This window comes from Quercus lobata, chromosome 12 (genome assembly GCF_001633185.2).
Source record: "Quercus lobata isolate SW786 chromosome 12, ValleyOak3.0 Primary Assembly, whole genome shotgun sequence".
In the NCBI taxonomy this organism is placed as follows: domain Eukaryota; kingdom Viridiplantae; phylum Streptophyta; class Magnoliopsida; order Fagales; family Fagaceae; genus Quercus; species Quercus lobata.
In genome coordinates, this window is record NC_044915.1 from 9,536,015 (window position 1) to 9,553,279 (window position 17,265).

The window sequence follows — 17,265 nt, forward strand, 5'->3', positions numbered from 1 at the left end:
AACTGATAAAGTTTTTTATAGTTGAATAAGAAATTTAGAGTTCAATTCCTACCTATACCAAAAACTGTTCCGATTAGTGCCTTGATCTGATGATAAAAAGTTATCATCAGGAACGGATGTCATTGGTTGAAACTTTCTTTAAAAAAAAAAAAAAAAAACTCTAGTTCTGTTAAGACTGGACCAACAAAAGAGAACAAGAATTGGGCCCAGTTAACATCTTGGGCCATCAAGACAGAAAGACAAGACATGGATACTGTCCACGCGGTGAATCACAAACAAAAAGCAGCCGAAGCCCCATCTCTTCCCCTCTTCCAACCTTTTCCTCTATTTATGGATGAAGCAGAGGATTTTTATCAAACAGAAGAAAGCGATACAGAACGAAGCTTCGGTCAACAAAACAAAACTCCAAGGGATTGGAGTTAAAAACCAACCCAGTTGAAGGAGATTGAAGTAAACGACCCTAATCTGGGATTACAGTTGTAAAAGCAACATAACCCAGAAAGAAAGAAAGAAAGAAAAACCCTTGAATCCAGTAACCAAGAAAGCCCTCAATTTTGGAAAAAAGTTTTAAACTTTACAAAGAGAAAGAGAAAAAAGATGTTCTTCCACATAGTACTGGAGCGGAACATGCAGCTCCACCCTCGCCACTTCGGCCGCAACCTCCGTGACAACATTGTCGCCAAGCTCATGAAAGATGTCGAGGGCACCTGCAGGTTCTCTCTTTTTTCATTCTTAAATCCCAATTTCTTAATTTTAGTTTTTGGGTTTTCTCTGTTTTGGTTCTATGGTCTAAAATTTTGTTACTTTTTTAAAATTATAATTATATATATGCAGTGGTCGACATGGGTTTGTAGTGGCAATAACTGGAATAGAGAATATTGGGAAGGGGTTGATTCGTGATGGAACTGGATTTGTGTCCTTTCCAGTGAAGTACCAATGTGTTGTTTTCAGACCCTTTAAAGGCGAGATTTTAGAGGCTGTTGTTACTATGGTCAACAAGGTATCTATATTAGAATTGCAAGTTTTTTTTGTTTTTTTTTTTTTATTTTTTAATAACTTTAGCATATATTTTGAACTATATTGAAATCTTACAGATGGGATTTTTTGCTGAAGCTGGGCCTGTTCAAATTTTTGTTTCAAACCATGTAAGTTTTGCTCTCCATTTATGTGACTAGGATGTGTATTCTGACAATCACCCTATAAACCAGAGGACTTGATGTCGAATTTGTATTGGAGTGATGCTAGAGATACTACAAATTTACTACATAATCCAAAAATAATAACTAAAACTTCCATTTATTATTATGTTGAAGTGGCAACCGATAGTTTGTAAGCTTTAGTAGTAGCTCTAGCATTTTCCTTTGTATTGTATACGTGTGAATTTTCAAGATGTTCACAGTCTCTCTTCTTGTGTAAATTCTTGTTTGTTGGTTCCTAAAGCTCATTAGAGTTCCTGTTTCCATCATTTTTGAAAGTTTAATTATATCTGCTTTGGTTGTTGCACATATATAAATTATTACCTTTTGTTTTAGTTGATACCGGATGATATGGAATTCCAATCTGGAGATATGCCAAATTATACAACTTCAGATGGATCAGTAAGTCTTAGTTCTAACTTCTTCTTTTTTTTCAGAAGAAATTTGATAAATTTCTAGTTTAAAATTGTATGCTTGAAATTGATATCTTGGTCTACTTCAGGTTAAGATACAAAAGGATAGTGAAGTCCGGCTGAAGATAATTGGAACTCGAGTTGATGCTACAGAAATTGTATGTCATTATTCCATTTTGTTACCACTATTTGAAAGCTTAACATAATGTTATCTTGTAATTGAATTGAAGTGAAATTCAGCTCAGTTAAATTTTGACCACAAATTTATTTTCAGAAAACACATTCTTAAAATAGAAGGCATGTAGTAGCATGGATAGAAATTTGGTTAAACAATTAAGTAGGTGAAAAGGGTGGAGCCATTCAGGATGGTGGGTTATCAATTTGCTACAGAAGATTTCCTCTTTGTTTCAGGGCTGGGGTTGGTTCCACTTAAGTTGTGTAATATATGCCATGACTGTGAACATTTTATGGCTACCTTTTATATATTGTGGATAGGATTAAAAAATCAAGTATAATTAGGACTACCATTCCATTATTTTTAAGAAGGTCTAGGGATTCTGAAGATAATTTTTTTAGTTGGTTTTTTGACCTTTAGCCATTCCTCATGTAGTTCAGTGAGTTAAGTCCCCAATTAAGAGTGCATCTTATGAATTCCTGTATTTGTTTTATATCCTTCTCTGCCGATACTTATATGAGCACATCCGTTCCCTCGTCCATCACCCAGCTACTTCTCATCTTAAGTTGGCCTAAATAAAGGGATTTTTATTGGTTTGTGAAATTGCAAGCAGCCCCAGAGGATATCATGAATGAGATATAGTATAGGGTGATGATGGTTCCTATTTTAAATTCTCACTTTTTACTGTCAATAAGTGACCTTGGGTTCACTTTCACCTGCAATTCAAATAGAACAAAAGCACAGTCTAAACAGTTTAATACGAGTTGATTTAAGAAACCAACTCTAGAGTGGAACTCCTACAAGGAAAATCATCTAGGCGCACCTTCTTTAGAACCCCCATCTGTATGCATCTCAATTTGAGCCATGCAGAATAAACTGCTGAGGTTATATAGGCGTTGTTCAATATGGATCTTTCTATTTAGGCCCAAGGTTGGTTTTGATTTGTTGGTGTTTGGTTTTTTGAATTTGAGGGTTCACTGTCATTGAATTTGTAGGCTACTAGTAGCTTAGATTGATTTTTTAAAATATTAAAACAGTATTTTTTTTAATAGTCAACGAAAATTTTATGATGGAATGATTAACGGTGACAACAAATGTGTAAACTTCAATGACTAAACCAACAAAAACGAAACTTACATGACGTAAACGACAATGGACCAAACTTAAAGGGTGTAATTTGTGATTTTTGTCTCTTCTTTGTTTGTTTTTATGTTTTCTTCTTCCTAGGTGGGTTCCTTATATGTATTATTGTTAATATATTTTTCAGCATAAATATTTAATGTGTCATAATTAATTAAGAGAATAGAAAGGTAAAAATAAAAATCTTTTCCTATTTCATCAATGTCTTCTAGGATTCAAAACGTATGAAAGGAAAGCAAAGGAAAGGGTAAAGGAAAGTAAGATAGCAATAGCTCAATTGGTTGGCATCTCCTAGTTTTTCCAATGAAGACATCTAGGGTTCAAATCCTCTCTTCCCCAACTATCGAATTATAAAAATAAGAAAAAAAGTTATCAGTAATTTTGATCTAAAAATAAAATAAGATACAGAATAAAGAATAGTACAGTTAGCTTTGAGAAATGATAAAATTTGTTTTTCTTCATGAAAATTTTTGTATAAACAATTATATGTAATTTACTATTATATATGTTTATTAATTTAGTTCTTTTTTATTTCTGTATATTAATGATCTTTGAATTTTATTTTATTTTTCTCATAATTTGATAGTTACAACAATTGGGGGAGGGGGATTTGAACCCTAGTTATCCTCATAAATGAGAACAGACAATGCCACTGAGTTACAAGACTTTTGGCAATTATTTTTAAATTCTTATATTGTGTGTATTTATGCCTACGTGTCCATATGTATAATACATGCATGTGTATGTATTATAAATTTTGCCCTCTCTAGAGTCAAATTCTAGCTCTGCCACTGTGTGTCTTATGGTTGTCTGGTCTGCATTAGTGTTGATGCAAGAAACTTTTCAAAGCATGCGCCATGAAGCATAAGTTTAGTTGTTTTTCAAAACAGCTTTTCATGAAAATTTATGTTTGCATGAATGAAAGTATTTCCTTGATTTTACATACCTGCCATAGTAATGTTTGCCCTATGGATTCTCATCATGAGGGAACTCTTATAATTTAATTTTTGGAGGAAGGAGGATCTTGTCATGCCTTAGGGCATAAGTTCCTGTGGTAAAAAAGCCTGAGGTAGGTTGGACCCGAGCATTTCTTCTCCAAAAAAAAAAAAAAAGTTGGACCTGAGGATCACATATTGCCTATAAAAGCAGGGCTCTTGTCATTTTCATTTAGACTCACCTGTTTTCTTTTAGTTTTGGCATTGAAGTAAGTCTTGTTTCAGTCAAATTAGGTCTGAATTTGAATGTCATTGGTTATCGAGTATTTCTCATTGGACTTTGAAGTGGTTAAAGCTAATTATTTTTTAAGAGAACAAGACTTGAAATCTTTGGTGACTTTTTGAGCATATTATGAATCTGAAATTTAGCTTTTTATTTGTTTCTTATCTAATATATTTCTCTTTTTTACAGTTCTGCATTGGTACCATAAAAGATGATTTCTTGGGTGTGATCAATGATCCTGCAGCGGCTTAGCGAAGTGGCTAGATGATGTTTTCTTTGCTTGTGTTACCTGCTTGTCTTGTATTTTTAAAAATTCCTGTTGTATAATATTAATCAGGATTATTCGTACTACACTCTAGGGGGCTACTTAGTGATGCTGAATCATTGTTGGATAGAATTTTTTTTGTCTGCATTGCTGAATCGCTGAATTGGTTTTAGTTTCTGGTTTACTGAATTTAGAAATTTGTCAAAGGCTAGCGCCCTTAATTATGGACTCAGATCCTTTGGATGTACTACCTGCTTGACCTCAATGGCAACTGGGTAATGTTGCTTTGATGGTATAATCTGGTACCAAAAAAGAGAAAAACTACACCCAAATTCTGACTTTAATAGAGATTTCTCTATGTTGTGCTATATATCCTCAATCAAAATGTACCCTTTGCTTTCCTGGCTATTGATTATTGACTGATGATTGGGTAAGCACCAAAACTTGGGTTTTATTGTTTGTCATCCCACGAATTTGTGTCCATGAGGCCTATGTGCCTCGCAAGGAATGAAGTTACAATAAGCAGTTCAAAGTAATTAGTCATCCTCAATTAAGGTAGACACAGAATCTTACATCATTTTCTTGAGATTTGAGAGTGGTTATATATATATATATATATATATATATATATATATATATATATATATTTATCATCACACAGAACAGCTATTATTCAAATCCCACATAGGAAAAAAAGTGTAAATTACATCAACTTTCCTTCAGGTTTTCTGAAATGACTCTCCCCTTAGTTTTTTTTAAAATTACTTGTAGCTTCACACTTGGAACAAGACCATAGAATACTTAAATAGCGTAAATATGTATCACTAAATAATTAGAATCAAAGAATTTGCAGAATAGAGTAACTGTAATTAGATTAAATTATGTCTAAAAAATACAAAAAGTAATTTACTCAAAAAAAAATTTTGGTTTATTTTAGTAGAATAATTAGTTCTAATCAATTTTTTTTTAGAAAAAATACATATTTTATTAGTATAATAAAATGTGAAAAAATGTTCAAGAACTTCAAATTTTCCCATCTTCCCCTAGATTCGTGAAAGTTGTAAGATTATATTCATGTACTTAACAGGAAGTTTGAAGTGTATAATGTTATGCTCGATGAATTCATAATCATAGTCTTAAAAAAAATGCTCAATTCTAGATTTACAGAAGCAAATTTATGAATACCTCCACCTTGACAAGTTCTTTTTTTTTTTTTTTTTTTTTAGGCTACCCTTCTAATAATACTTTTCATTAAAACTGAATGTTACTCGAAAATTCAATTTGTTGAAAGCATAGTTAGTGCCGATTCTAATACAAATTTTTTATTTCTATTTTTTTTAATGACGGGGAACCTCTTCAAGGTCCCTTTGAACCTACCCTTATTGAGAAAACCCTAGATACACGACTCGCCTGCAAAAACCCTTCATCGGGTTATCCCAAGCCTTTATCCCAGGACCTTGAGGGAGCATGCCCTAAGGCCTATAATCGAGCTAACCCGTGTGGGCTACTATTTAACACATTCTTATATGTATAGAAATGAATGTCACTTGAAAGAAAAGAGGAAAGGGAGAAGAAATTTGAGAATAAAAAAGGAGAATGATTTAGGCTTACAAGAACATTTTCACCAAAACTTTAGTTGTATTATTATGTCTGTGACAAAGGTTAATTCAAATAGCATAAGACAAGGGCTTAGCCGCATGAGTTGTGATATTCAGATGTGATAAGGCTTGGCTTGGCTTGCAGAGCAAATGTGAAATCTGATATCCTCAAGAACAAAGGGTGGAGATTTTGGAAAGAATGTCAGAGAATTTCAACCACCAAATGTTAGACACTCTCAAGGCGGCAATGATGCAAGATTAGTAGGATCAAATTTCAGAGATCCTCAAGACCTTGATTGAAGAAAAAATACATATTCTAGAGTCAACAGTAACCAAGAAACAACGAATGAAATTTGGGAGATCAAAGAGTAGCCAAAAGTTCAAGAATCCTATGGAATTTTAATTCACATCAATTTGAATCCGACTAAAATATATTAGCATCAAGAGTTATGTAGCTCAACTAGTTGGCACTTTTGGTATTTCCAAAAAATTCACAGTTCAAATCTGCCCTTATATTGTATCGACTTATCCAAAAAAAAAAAAGAAAACCTCGTATTAGCACGCTAAATCTCAAGTCCGGTTGTTACTCCAATTTCATGTTTTGGTCTTAAAATAAGCGCTTGCCTAACTCCGTCGAACCAAACAGGATTATCAAAAAGTAAAACGCCATATCTTATAACAAGTAGTGACTATACAAGAAGGAAACATGAGTCTAGCTCAACTACGTAAAATGCATGCAAAAGGTTAAGCTAATTCACTAACAATTGAAGGTTTGAGAGTAGAAAAAGACTTCCCAATCTAGCAGGTCTGGGTTTCTTTTTAAATGTTCTCAAGAGTCAAGACAACAAATTGTCTTTACTGACAATGCAACAAGCTCTAAGCTCTTACTATGAAACGCATGAAGCTAAAAACTGAGAGCTCAACTCATACATAATTTTTTTTTAACATACCAAAAACAAAGTTCTAATTCACGCCTAGAAAAGTCTTAATACAAAATTTAAGCACGCAATGGCAATTACATAGGGTATAGTGTGTCCACCTTGTCTACACAGGGAATAACATGTCAAACATAGAGTCAACTAGCTCCAATTAATAATCTTTAAAAGCCCTTGCTCTCATAAATCTGATATTCTATTAACAACTTTAGAGGTCTGAAGCAAGAGTATACCAGAAAACATCATCCTAAAGACACTAAACGAAAAAATCTCATAGACTGATTCTATAACCCACTGCTGTGAGAATCAACAAAAGACCCACACACCCAAACACAACCTTAAATCCTTAATTGTTATTCACTTACTGATTTAGTTCTGGTCAAGAATAAATTGCTACACCATTACTAGAAAAATCAGCATAAAGCCGCAGAATGACAGATTTTTTTTTTTTTTTTGATGAGTGCCACAGAATGACAGTCAATATCAAATAAATCATCAAATTCTTATCAATGTTAATCTCCTTAAACCAAATCCTTCTTTTCAAGTTCAATTTATGTATTCCTTGGACTCCTAAACTTCTGCTTAGTAAATCAAAATGGGCATTAAACCTAGCATAACAAAAAGAAACAAAAATCCGAATTTGATAAAAAAAAGAAACGAAAGAAACAAACTATAAATTGAAATGAAAGATATTCATATATCCACTTCTGTTTCTACTTAAGCACAGATCAGTCATCAAGAAACTTAAGCAACAATAAGCCATTAAAATATCAAGAATTTTATATTGAATAACACTAAATTTCCATATAATTATGAGAAACCATGTACAAGAAATGTATAAATTTAATAAAAACAACAACAAAATAAAGAACAATACCATTTTGACCGAGATTGATCAGATCAGAAACTCGGGTTGCTTATGGATCAACTTCCACTTCATCAATGAATATTCAATTCAGATACAAGGTTTTTTTTAAAAAAATGAAAAATCCTTTATGACGCTACCAAATTCACATTTAAACACATTTAATAAATAAAACTCACATGCAAAGCTCAAATTTTGCATCGAACACAACCATTGTGCACCATATACCATTCCAAGGAAATTGCCTACCATTGGAACCTCAGCCTCACCATTCGAGAAGTTCGGAGAATAACATGTCAAACATAGAGTCAACTACTCCAATTAGTAATCTTTAAAAGCTGTTGCTCTCATAGATCTTTCATTAAGTGGTCCTTAGCAAGGGTGTACTGAAGCCCCGTTTCAATTGCAATTAAATGCAAGACTGGGAATAGTTTTTTCAAAAGAGTGAGCCTTGCACCATACCGCATGCTAGAATCATACTCTTTTACCATACCTAACAACATGGCCAATATATCTATCCCATATGAAGCTTCCCTATCCATTCCAATTAAGCACAAGTATGGGAATAACTCTTTCAAAACATGACTCCTGCATCAAACAATAGGGCAGAATCTTTCAACATAAAATTGAAAAAGGGCTCAAGGATTTATAAGCCCAACCTATTGAGGATTTGCTGAATCATACTCAACCTTAGTCATTAAGAGAGAGAAAATAATAACCTGCTATATTGATCAGTAAGTGTTTCTTCTTTTTTTCCCCCAAACATCAAATCCCCCTATTCTCCCACACTTCCACACCCTTTCTCACTCTCCATTAGACCTCTAATGCGCTCAACTTTATAACATTACTAAATCAAGTTTAACTGAAGCCTGGCTCACCTTGTATCAGTCAAATTCTCAAAACAAATACATCATACACAGAAGATAAAAGAACCCTTACATATAGCAAATACAACACACACAAAAAACAGCAACAAGGCTGCAAACATGCAACAATAAAAAATAAAAATAAAAAACTTACATCAGTTTCTTGCAGGAATTACTTTATATGATTGCAATTTAAGAACAAAATTACTAAATTTCAGATTTTTTTTTTAATTAAAAAAAAAAAAAAAAAAAAAAAAAAAAAAAAAACACAAGCCCAACAAAACTTCATGAGAGCAAAAGCTTAGAAATCCATTACAAAAGCAACCAACAACAAAATTACAGCTTCCAGAGAGCAAAGCATTACAGGCCTATCACAGAATCAACCAACAAAAATAGTAAATTGCAGCACATAATCATAACAGAACCCAAAAACTTATAGACTTGAGAACAACTATAGTAAATTGGTTGAGCAGAATAATTCATGCAACATCAAGAAGTAAGACTTTGGTTTGTTTTCAGTCTTCATGGAGCAGTGCACAGAAAAATATTCCATGAAAGTATATTATATACACATATATATTAATTTTGTTTGATTTAAATACATCTAAAATAAATCCAGATTTTCTATAAAAATTGATTCAGTATATATAACATCAAAGAAATCTTTTCCTTCCATAAGTTTTTGACTCTAGTCTTCATCCCTTAGATGCCATGAGGCAATTATTCAAAGACAATAAGTATTTCAATAGAGATAACACATAATCAACTCTTTCTATCAAGGATCAAGCTTTGCGGATTAAACAATTTTGGTATTACATTTTTAATACAGAGATAACTAATAGTCAACACTTTACTCTATTTATGTAGAACAAAAAAATTGTTTAAATACTGTGCCATAGTCCAAGGAGCCTCCACTGCCGGTGGATCACCTTCGTCTCCTTTGCCACCACTGGTGACTATAGCTATGGCAGTGGTGGAGTCGCAAATAGTGTGGCTCGGACATGAGTGAGAAAGTGAGAGAGAAGGAAGAAGAGCAAGCTCCCTGCGTCTGTTTGCTGGGTCATGTAGTCATTGAGTTTTTTTGAGACAGTTGTTTATAGTCGTGAAATGAAGTTAAAAAATTAAATAAATCAATAAATCTCAATGATGTGGATGATGAAAGGTGGCAAAATATTAGGAAATCAACCAAAAATCTGGAAATCAACCAAAAATCTAACATCTTTGGTTTAATATATATCACAAGTCCCAGATACTTGTCAGTTATCATGCAGCCTCATTATAGTGTTCAGGCAAGTGAATGATGAAAGGTTATGCAATTAAGGTAACTCTTGCAAAGATGGAAGGTGGTGAGTTGGGAAATGGAGTTTCCTATTCCTGTTTTTGGGAAGCTATGTCACTATCTTATACAATTTTTTTTCCTTTAAAGAGAAACTTCATTAGAATGCAATCCTAAGGGACATATTGCTCATTATATAAAACTGTTGTGGTTTTATTATTTTACTACGACTTCAAAAGATTTTTTTTTTTTTTTTTGCCCAAAATACTTGGGTTTTCATAAGTTACCAAACTTAAGAAACTGATTAATCTTTGTATATATAGATTTTGCAACCACAATTTTAACAGCAATTTGTCTGGAGAAGAAAAATGAACAGTGTCAACTATCATGCCAAGAAAGAAAATGTAAAAAAAAAAAAAGATAAGAAAGAGTAGCTTTTAAATTCTGTGTATTCACAACAATCATCTCACCCGCATATAACTAACCCCCTCTTCATTCCGTCCTGTAGATGACATTTCCTTCTCAAGATTTTCAGAGTGCTTGCTGCTATCATGTTCTTTTTCTGACAAATCTGTTTTGTTTTGTTTATAGATGACAAATCTGTTTATTGATATCAGTCTTTGTAAAAGGATTCTGCAGTACACAACAATTAAAATTTAGTTAATACACATATCATATGCATAGACCCATTCACAATTCCACGAAGACACATAATTGAATAAGTTAAAAAACGATAGATAGAAGTAACATTGCCTACCATTAATTAACAACACTATACTGATGAACCTCAAAAACCTTCTTTACCAATTGCATCGCTGTGATCACCATCAACAGAGACCATATTTTCACCACTATTACTATTACCATTAATAGAAAATGCTTTTTCACCATTACTGACAGTGATGACAGAGGTTGAATTTTCAAGTTGTTCAATACCATTGACAGAGGCTGCTGCGACTTCACCACTACTAGCAGCAACAGAAACTGCATTAGTTTCACCAATATTGCCATTCACACAGGCAGCTGCATTAACCTTTTTAACAACATCATCATCATCTTTACTATCATCAGCAATTTCCGGAGGGCCACCCTGCAATACCCATGACTTTCATTTTGTTTTGTTTCATAAAGATAATGTAAACAAATAAATATGAAGAAATGCAGAATTAAATCACCTGGAGCTGCGGAAGGCCAACACAATAGTGGGAAGCCGATGAAGAACCCAACCTAGTGGGAAGCCGATGAAGATCCCAACCTAGAACCTTACAAATAACCTGAGCAAAAGCCCTATGAGCATGCTTTCTCTTAGTCTTCAAAATAGAAGTGGAATGCTGAAGAAGGCCAACACAACCCTTGAACTTTTTCCACACCGTCTTCCCTGTTCCACAACAAACAAGACAATAAAAATCCCCACTTTCATAGCACTTCTCATAGTAACTCCTCAACTCCCTGTCCTCTGAAAACAACTTCAGAAAGAAGCACAATTCTTCTTCATCTTCTTCAGAATTCCCATCTTCGCTAGTTTTATCTTTGTCTTCATTTCTAGCGAGGAGAAATTCACGGCAGTGTTGTAATGCCTTGTACTGCATTTGGCCGGCTTGGTCTTCAGCCGATAAGGGTTGAAGAGTGGAAACAGGTTTCTTCATGGAATGCCAACCAGATGATGTTTCAGGAGGCGGGTCTTGGGGGCAAGGCCACTCGGGACCTGAATCCAGTGGCGGGTCAGACTCTCCAACTCTCTTTCTTGTTTGGGTGGGGGGTTGGGATTGAGATTGTGGGAATGGGGCTAGGTGGTGATGGTGATGCAATGGATAATGGGGACTGGAGTTTGGATTAGGAATAGAAATTGGAGTGTGTTGGGGATGATTGGGGTTTGCATTTTCACCATTACAGACAGTGACAACGGAGATTGAATTGTCAAATTGTTCAATACCATTGACAGAGGCTGCTGCATTATCCTTTTTAACATCATCAGAGTCATCCTTACTATCATCAGCAATTCCCTCAGGGCCACCCTGCAATGCAATACCCATGACACAACACAACCCACCAGACCATTCACGAAGAATTTAGCAACTACTTTTTGTTCTGTTTTTGTTTTTGTTTTTGTTTTTGTTTTATGTAGATCATGTAAACAAATACTAAATATGAAGAAATAAAGAGTTTGAATCACCTGGAGCTGCAGAGGCTGAGGTTTGAAGACAATATTGGGAATCCGATGAAAATCCCAACCAAGAAGCTTACAAACAACCTGAGCAAAAGCCCTATGAGCCCGTTTTCTCTTAGTCTTCAAAATAGAAGTGGAATGGTGAAGAAGGCTAACACAACCCTTGAATTTTTTCCACGCCTTCTTTCCTATTGCACCACAAACAAGACAATAAAACTCTCCATTATCACGGTTTTTCAAATAGTAACCCCTCAACTCACTGTCCTCCGAAAACAACTTAAAAAAGAAACTCAATTCGTCGTCTTCTTCTTCTTCCTCTTCATCAACTTGTTCATTTTCCGAAGATGAAGAACTCCCATCTTGGCTAGCTTCATCTCCATCTTCATCCTTGACGAGGAGAAATGCACGGCAAGGTTGGAAAGCCTTGTGCTGAATTTGATAGGCCTGGCTTTCGGCCGATAAGGGTTGAGTTGTTGTCGTTGTCGCTGTTGTTGTTGCTGTTGGCAGTGTGCGCTTCTTCATGGGAGGCCAAGCAGACCCAGATGAAGTTTGGGGAGGTGGGTCTTTGAGGCGTGGCCATTCGGGACCCGAATCAGGAGGCGGGTCGGACTCTCTGAATCTCTTTCCTGTTTGGGTGAACAAGGGTTGTTGTTGTTGTGTTTGTGGTTGTGGTTGTGGGATAGGATGGGGTTGGTGGTAATGGCGTTGATGGTGATACAATGGATAATGGGGAGTGGGGTTTGGATTAGGAATAGGAAGAGGAGGAGTTGGAGTTGGAGTGTGTTGTTGTTGGTAATAGAAAGTGGGGGTCGGAGTGTGATACAAAGGTGGAGGTGTGGGTGTGGGTGTGGGTCTTGGTGGAGGGCCTTGGTGCCACAGAGAGTGAAGGTAGATTACCTCATCTCTCAGCCTTTCTTCACAATAACGAGGATCCATTGCTGGCTTTTCGTTTTCTTCTGTGCCTGGAGGAGCTGTGGAGGTGGAGGGGGAGGGGGAGGTGAGTTTTACTGTTCGATTAAACTGTCTTATATATCACTAGCAAATGGGTCAGGTTGGGCCGGGTTTGGATAAAAGCAGGTCGTTTTAAATAGATTGCGAGTGAATTGAGTTGATTGGATTGGGTAGACTTGAATTCTTTTACATGAAAAAATAATAATATTGTAGTTTTGGATTAGCCGGGGCTGGAACAAACCCCTAGTGGGGTGGCTAAAGCTTAATACGGATAGATATGCAATTGGCAGCTCTGGATTCGCAGGTGGTGACAGGCTAAATAGTAACGAGAATGATGAATGGGTTATAGGATATGCCAGATCTTTGGGCATAATTTCTTGAGTCATAGATGAGTAATGGGTGTTGATGTCCATTTTTTGGCAAAAAGTCTCAATGGCAAAAAAAACCCAACAATATGAAAGAGATGGAGAAAGAAAACAGCAAAGTAAAGATCATTGGGCCAAAATGGCAGGAATAATGGTCCATAGGTCTACAAAATAGTAAAAATGTCCTAAAAAAAGCAAATAGGCCAAAGAGAGCCCCAAAAAATGAAATAGTAAACTCATAGAAATCATAAGAAATTGAAAGAAAGCAAAAAGGGGGCCGGAGGAGCCCAAAAAAAGGAGTTAGTAAATGGGATTGGGTTAAAGGTCAATAAACCCAAAAGTAAAGGATGTGGTAATTAGGCTAGTAAAGCCCAAAAGATTTAGCAAAAGCCCATGAGAATGTAAGAAGTAGGAAAGAATGAAATAAACCAAGGATGCCCCAAAAAATGAAACGGGTCGAGGATGCCCAATGAATAAAATGGGCCGGGGAAGCCTAAGACGTTATATGGACTAATTCAGCAGGAATACTGGGCAATGTAAACTAAAGGAAGGAATAACATATGAAACTGGCATAGCAGGCATTTCAACCAGCAAGCCCAGAAGTGATACAGTAAACAAAGGTAAACAATATCATAGCAGGAACAATGCAGTGGCATGGAGGGAGCACTAGCAAGGCCACGGACCAGAAGTAAAAGGAGACATAGGTCGAATTAAAGAAGAGAAAGCCCACACTCAAGCAATGCTCAGCCCAAAGAAGAAATGAGATGCAAAGAATGAAGATCCAAGAACTCATCCACGCTACAAGAGTTAAACAAACACCAAAACCTGCAACAGAGTTAGACAAATCTATAGGCAATGGCAAACGCATGAATGTCAGAAAAGCAATGCACTCATATGGAAGTGGAGCACACACAAGGCTCAAGCACCACTTACCTATACCTAGGGCCGACTGAAGCTATAAGCCATTTAGGCCACCGCCTAAGGCCCCCTACTTGCAAGAGGCCCCCAAATAATAATAATATATTATATAATATTACTTTCTTAGCTAAAAAAAAAAAAAAAAAAAAAAAAAGCTCGTGAACTGACATGAAGGCTAATCCCTTAATCTGGTTAAAAAAAAAAAAAAAAAAAAGCCCGTGAACTGACATGAAGGCTAATCCCAATTCCCATCATCTGAAGAAAAAAAAAAAAAAAAAAAGAGCCGTTTCTCACACTGAAGTGACACTATTCTCATCCCTAAATCTTTTGCTTGCAGAAGAAAAGATTGCAAAATAGCAGAAATCTTTAGCTTAAAGGCTAGGGCCGACTGAAGCTATAGGCCATTTAGGCCACCGCCTAAGGCCCCCTACTTGTAAGAGGCCCCCAAATAATAATAATATATTATATAATATTACTTTCTCAGCTAAAAAAAAAAAAAAAAAAAAAAAAAAAAAAACCCGTGAACTGACATGAAGGCTAATCCCAATTCCCATCATCTGAAGAAAAAAAAAAAAAAGAGTCGTTTCTCACACTGAAGTGACACTATTCCCATCCCTACATCTTTTGCTTGCAGAAGAAAAGATTGCAAAATAGCAGAAATCTTTAGCTTAAAGGCAGAACTGCAGAAAGAAGAAACAAATAAGAAAAGGCAGAAAAAAAAAAAAAAAACACTTTCACTCTCTGACTCTCTCCATCTTGACTCTAAAAAAAAACACTCTTTTAGTTGACTTACTTGTTAACGTATATTATGTTATGGGCTTTAGGCCCAACTAGGTTACTTGTATAGTACACTTGTACTTGTACTTGTACTACACTTTACTTGTACCGCACACATAGGTCTCCTATATTAAGACACTGATGTATATTCTTTGATTCATGAAATACAATACATTCATTCAGTATTTCTAACATGGTATCAGAGCTGAATTTGGCAAACCAAACTCGTGGAGCTTGTTTAAGGCCATAAAGTGCATGTCGAAGGTAACAAACCTTGTTTGAGTCAACAGAGAGACCAGGAGGAGGTTACATATAAACTTCTTCATTTAAATCCCCATTAAGGAATGCATTTTTGACATCCATCTGAAAAAGATCCCATTTACGGGCAGCAGCAACAGCTAAGAGGGCACAGACAGATGAGATACGAGCAACCGGAGCAAAGGTCTCTTCATAATCAATCCCATACTCCTGTGTAAAACCTTTTGCAACAAGACGAGCTTTGTAGCGCTCAATGGACCCATCAGAGCGAGTCTTAATCTTGTAGATCCACTTACAACCAACCACAGATTTCCCGGGAGGGAGTGTCACCAAATCCCAAGTATGATTTTTAGATAATGCATCAAGTTCCTCTTTCATTGCAATCTGCCATAAAGGGTCAGTGGAAGCCTCACGATAGGTGTGAGGCTCATGTAGTGTAGCAAGAGCAGTGTAACAATGATAGTCAAGTAAATGTGCAGGAATAGATCTTACTCGAGTTGAGTGACGAGGTGGAATGTCTTGTGCAAGATCTTCAGGCGGAGCAGGAGCAGGGGACCCAAGCTCAGGGTTGGGGTTGAGTAGCTCGTCTTCAACCTGTTCATCTTCCACCTGTTCATTAAAGGGTGAACTAGGAAAGGGATCAGTGATATCTGGTGGTTGGACAGAGAAGTCTACAAGAGAATCAGGAGCAACTACAGGAGGATCAGGAGCAGCTACAGAAGGAATATGTGCCTCATCTGGAAAAAGATCTAAAACAGAGGAGGAAGATAGGGAGGCACGAAAGTGAGAGAGCTCGACAAAGAGGCGATGTTCCCAAAAGACAACATTGCGGGAAACACGAAGGCGATGAGAGACAGGGTCATAACACCGATACCCCTTTTGAGTTTCGCCATAGCCAAGAAAACAACAAAGTCTTGACTGAGGCTCAAGTTTGTTATGCTCATGTGGCTGAAGAAAAACGAAACAAGCAGAACCAAAGGAGCGAAGGTGGTGATAGTCTGGAGATGACCCAAAAAGGCGTTCATATGGAGTTTGATTTTGGATAACCGGACTCGGAATGCGATTAATAGCATGAACAGCATGAAGAGCAGCTTCGCCCCAAAAAGGAGCAGGAACTTTGGCAGAGAGAAGGAGAGCACGAACAGTGTCAAGAATATGACGAAGTTTCCGTTCGACTCTACCATTTTGCTGAGAGGTACCTGGACAAGTTAGTTGATGAACAGTGCCATAGGAATGCAAAACAGCACATTCATTCAGTATTTCTAACATTACTCATCAATTGGTGTTGACAATAAAGTGTTCGCAGATCTTCATTTCAGGTACTTTTTTGTTTTCTCTTCCTTTGCCTCTTTTGTCTTCTTCAGCTATTGGGTGTCTGAGTTTTTTTTTTTTTTTTTTGGAAGAGGAGCTGCTGGGTTTTTAGTTTAGTTGTACTCTTTACTCTTTTTTGTTTGTTGTTTTAAATTTAGAATTCTCTAGAAAGCTATCTGGCTATGGAATGGTCCGAATGGACCCCTTAAAGATTTAAAGTATGGATTCTAGACTTCTCTAGTCTTGCACTTTTTTTTTTTTTTTTTTTTTAAGAAACCAGATTTAGTGGGATGGAGCCAAGGAGGGATAGTGGGCTCTAGGCTGGTCTTAGTCTTAGTGTGGATCAAGTTGAGTCCTACACATTTTGCTAGTGGGTTGGTCTTAGTGGATCCAATCAAGTTAAGTCCTACACATTTTTCTTAAAAAAAAAAGGTTTAATGCTACACACAAAAAAGAGTATTGATAATAAAATTATAAATTTAGAATAATTTACTTTGTATTAATATTAATTTTAATTTTTTTGTGCAAGTTTAAAGTGTAAAGTGATCATATTAAGTAAAACTGCAATTGT

The 17,265-nt window shown here is 35.9% G+C and overlaps 2 protein-coding genes across 4 annotated transcripts; one reads left to right on the forward strand and one right to left on the reverse strand.

Annotated features, from left to right (window-relative positions):
- Window positions 1–285: 285 nt before the first annotated feature.
- On the forward strand, window positions 286–4,777 carry LOC115972461 (DNA-directed RNA polymerase II subunit RPB7). The gene is made up of 6 exons (XM_031092756.1): window positions 286–713; window positions 835–1,000; window positions 1,095–1,145; window positions 1,533–1,598; window positions 1,699–1,767; window positions 4,332–4,777. The coding sequence occupies exons 1-6, from the start codon at window positions 598–600 to the stop codon at window positions 4,392–4,394; spliced, it is 531 nt and encodes a 176-aa protein (XP_030948616.1). The 5' UTR covers window positions 286–597; the 3' UTR covers window positions 4,395–4,777.
- Window positions 4,778–7,939: 3,162 nt separating this feature from the next.
- LOC115971545 lies at window positions 7,940–13,344 on the reverse strand. 3 transcript variants are annotated; one of them, XR_004087332.1, is made up of 5 exons: window positions 12,121–13,344; window positions 11,123–11,962; window positions 10,705–11,037; window positions 10,418–10,580; window positions 7,940–8,393 (listed from the first exon to the last, which is right to left on the reverse strand). XR_004087332.1 is itself a non-coding variant. In XM_031091531.1 (4 exons), the coding sequence occupies exons 1-3, from the start codon at window positions 13,048–13,050 to the stop codon at window positions 10,735–10,737; spliced, it is 2,073 nt and encodes a 690-aa protein (XP_030947391.1). In that variant the 5' UTR covers window positions 13,051–13,344; the 3' UTR covers window positions 9,410–10,580; window positions 10,705–10,734. The 3 variants fall into 3 exon arrangements, 1 of the variants encoding a protein (XP_030947391.1); XR_004087331.1 differs by lacking the exon at window positions 7,940–8,393 and adding an exon at window positions 9,410–9,726; XM_031091531.1 differs by lacking the exon at window positions 7,940–8,393 and having other exon boundaries at window positions 9,410–10,580.
- Window positions 13,345–17,265: the final 3,921 nt, after the last annotated feature.

Excerpts from the sequence above, each read along its gene's own strand:
- LOC115972461 (XM_031092756.1), top strand. The coding sequence starts at position 598 with ATGTTCTTCCACATAGTACTGGAGCGGAACATGCAGCTCCACCCTCGC. Across the intron at positions 1,599-1,698 it reads ATACAACTTCAGATGGATCA|GTTAAGATACAAAAGGATAG; the intron begins GTAAGTCTTAGT and ends GGTCTACTTCAG. Across the intron at positions 1,768-4,331 it reads GAGTTGATGCTACAGAAATT|TTCTGCATTGGTACCATAAA; the intron begins GTATGTCATTAT and ends TCTTTTTTACAG.
- LOC115971545 (XM_031091531.1), bottom strand. The coding sequence starts at position 13,050 with ATGGATCCTCGTTATTGTGAAGAAAGGCTGAGAGATGAGGTAATCTAC. Across the intron at positions 11,963-12,120 it reads CTCAGCCTCTGCAGCTCCAG|GGTGGCCCTGAGGGAATTGC; the intron begins GTGATTCAAACT and ends ATTGCATTGCAG. Across the intron at positions 11,038-11,122 it reads TTGGCCTTCCGCAGCTCCAG|GGTGGCCCTCCGGAAATTGC; the intron begins GTGATTTAATTC and ends TGGGTATTGCAG.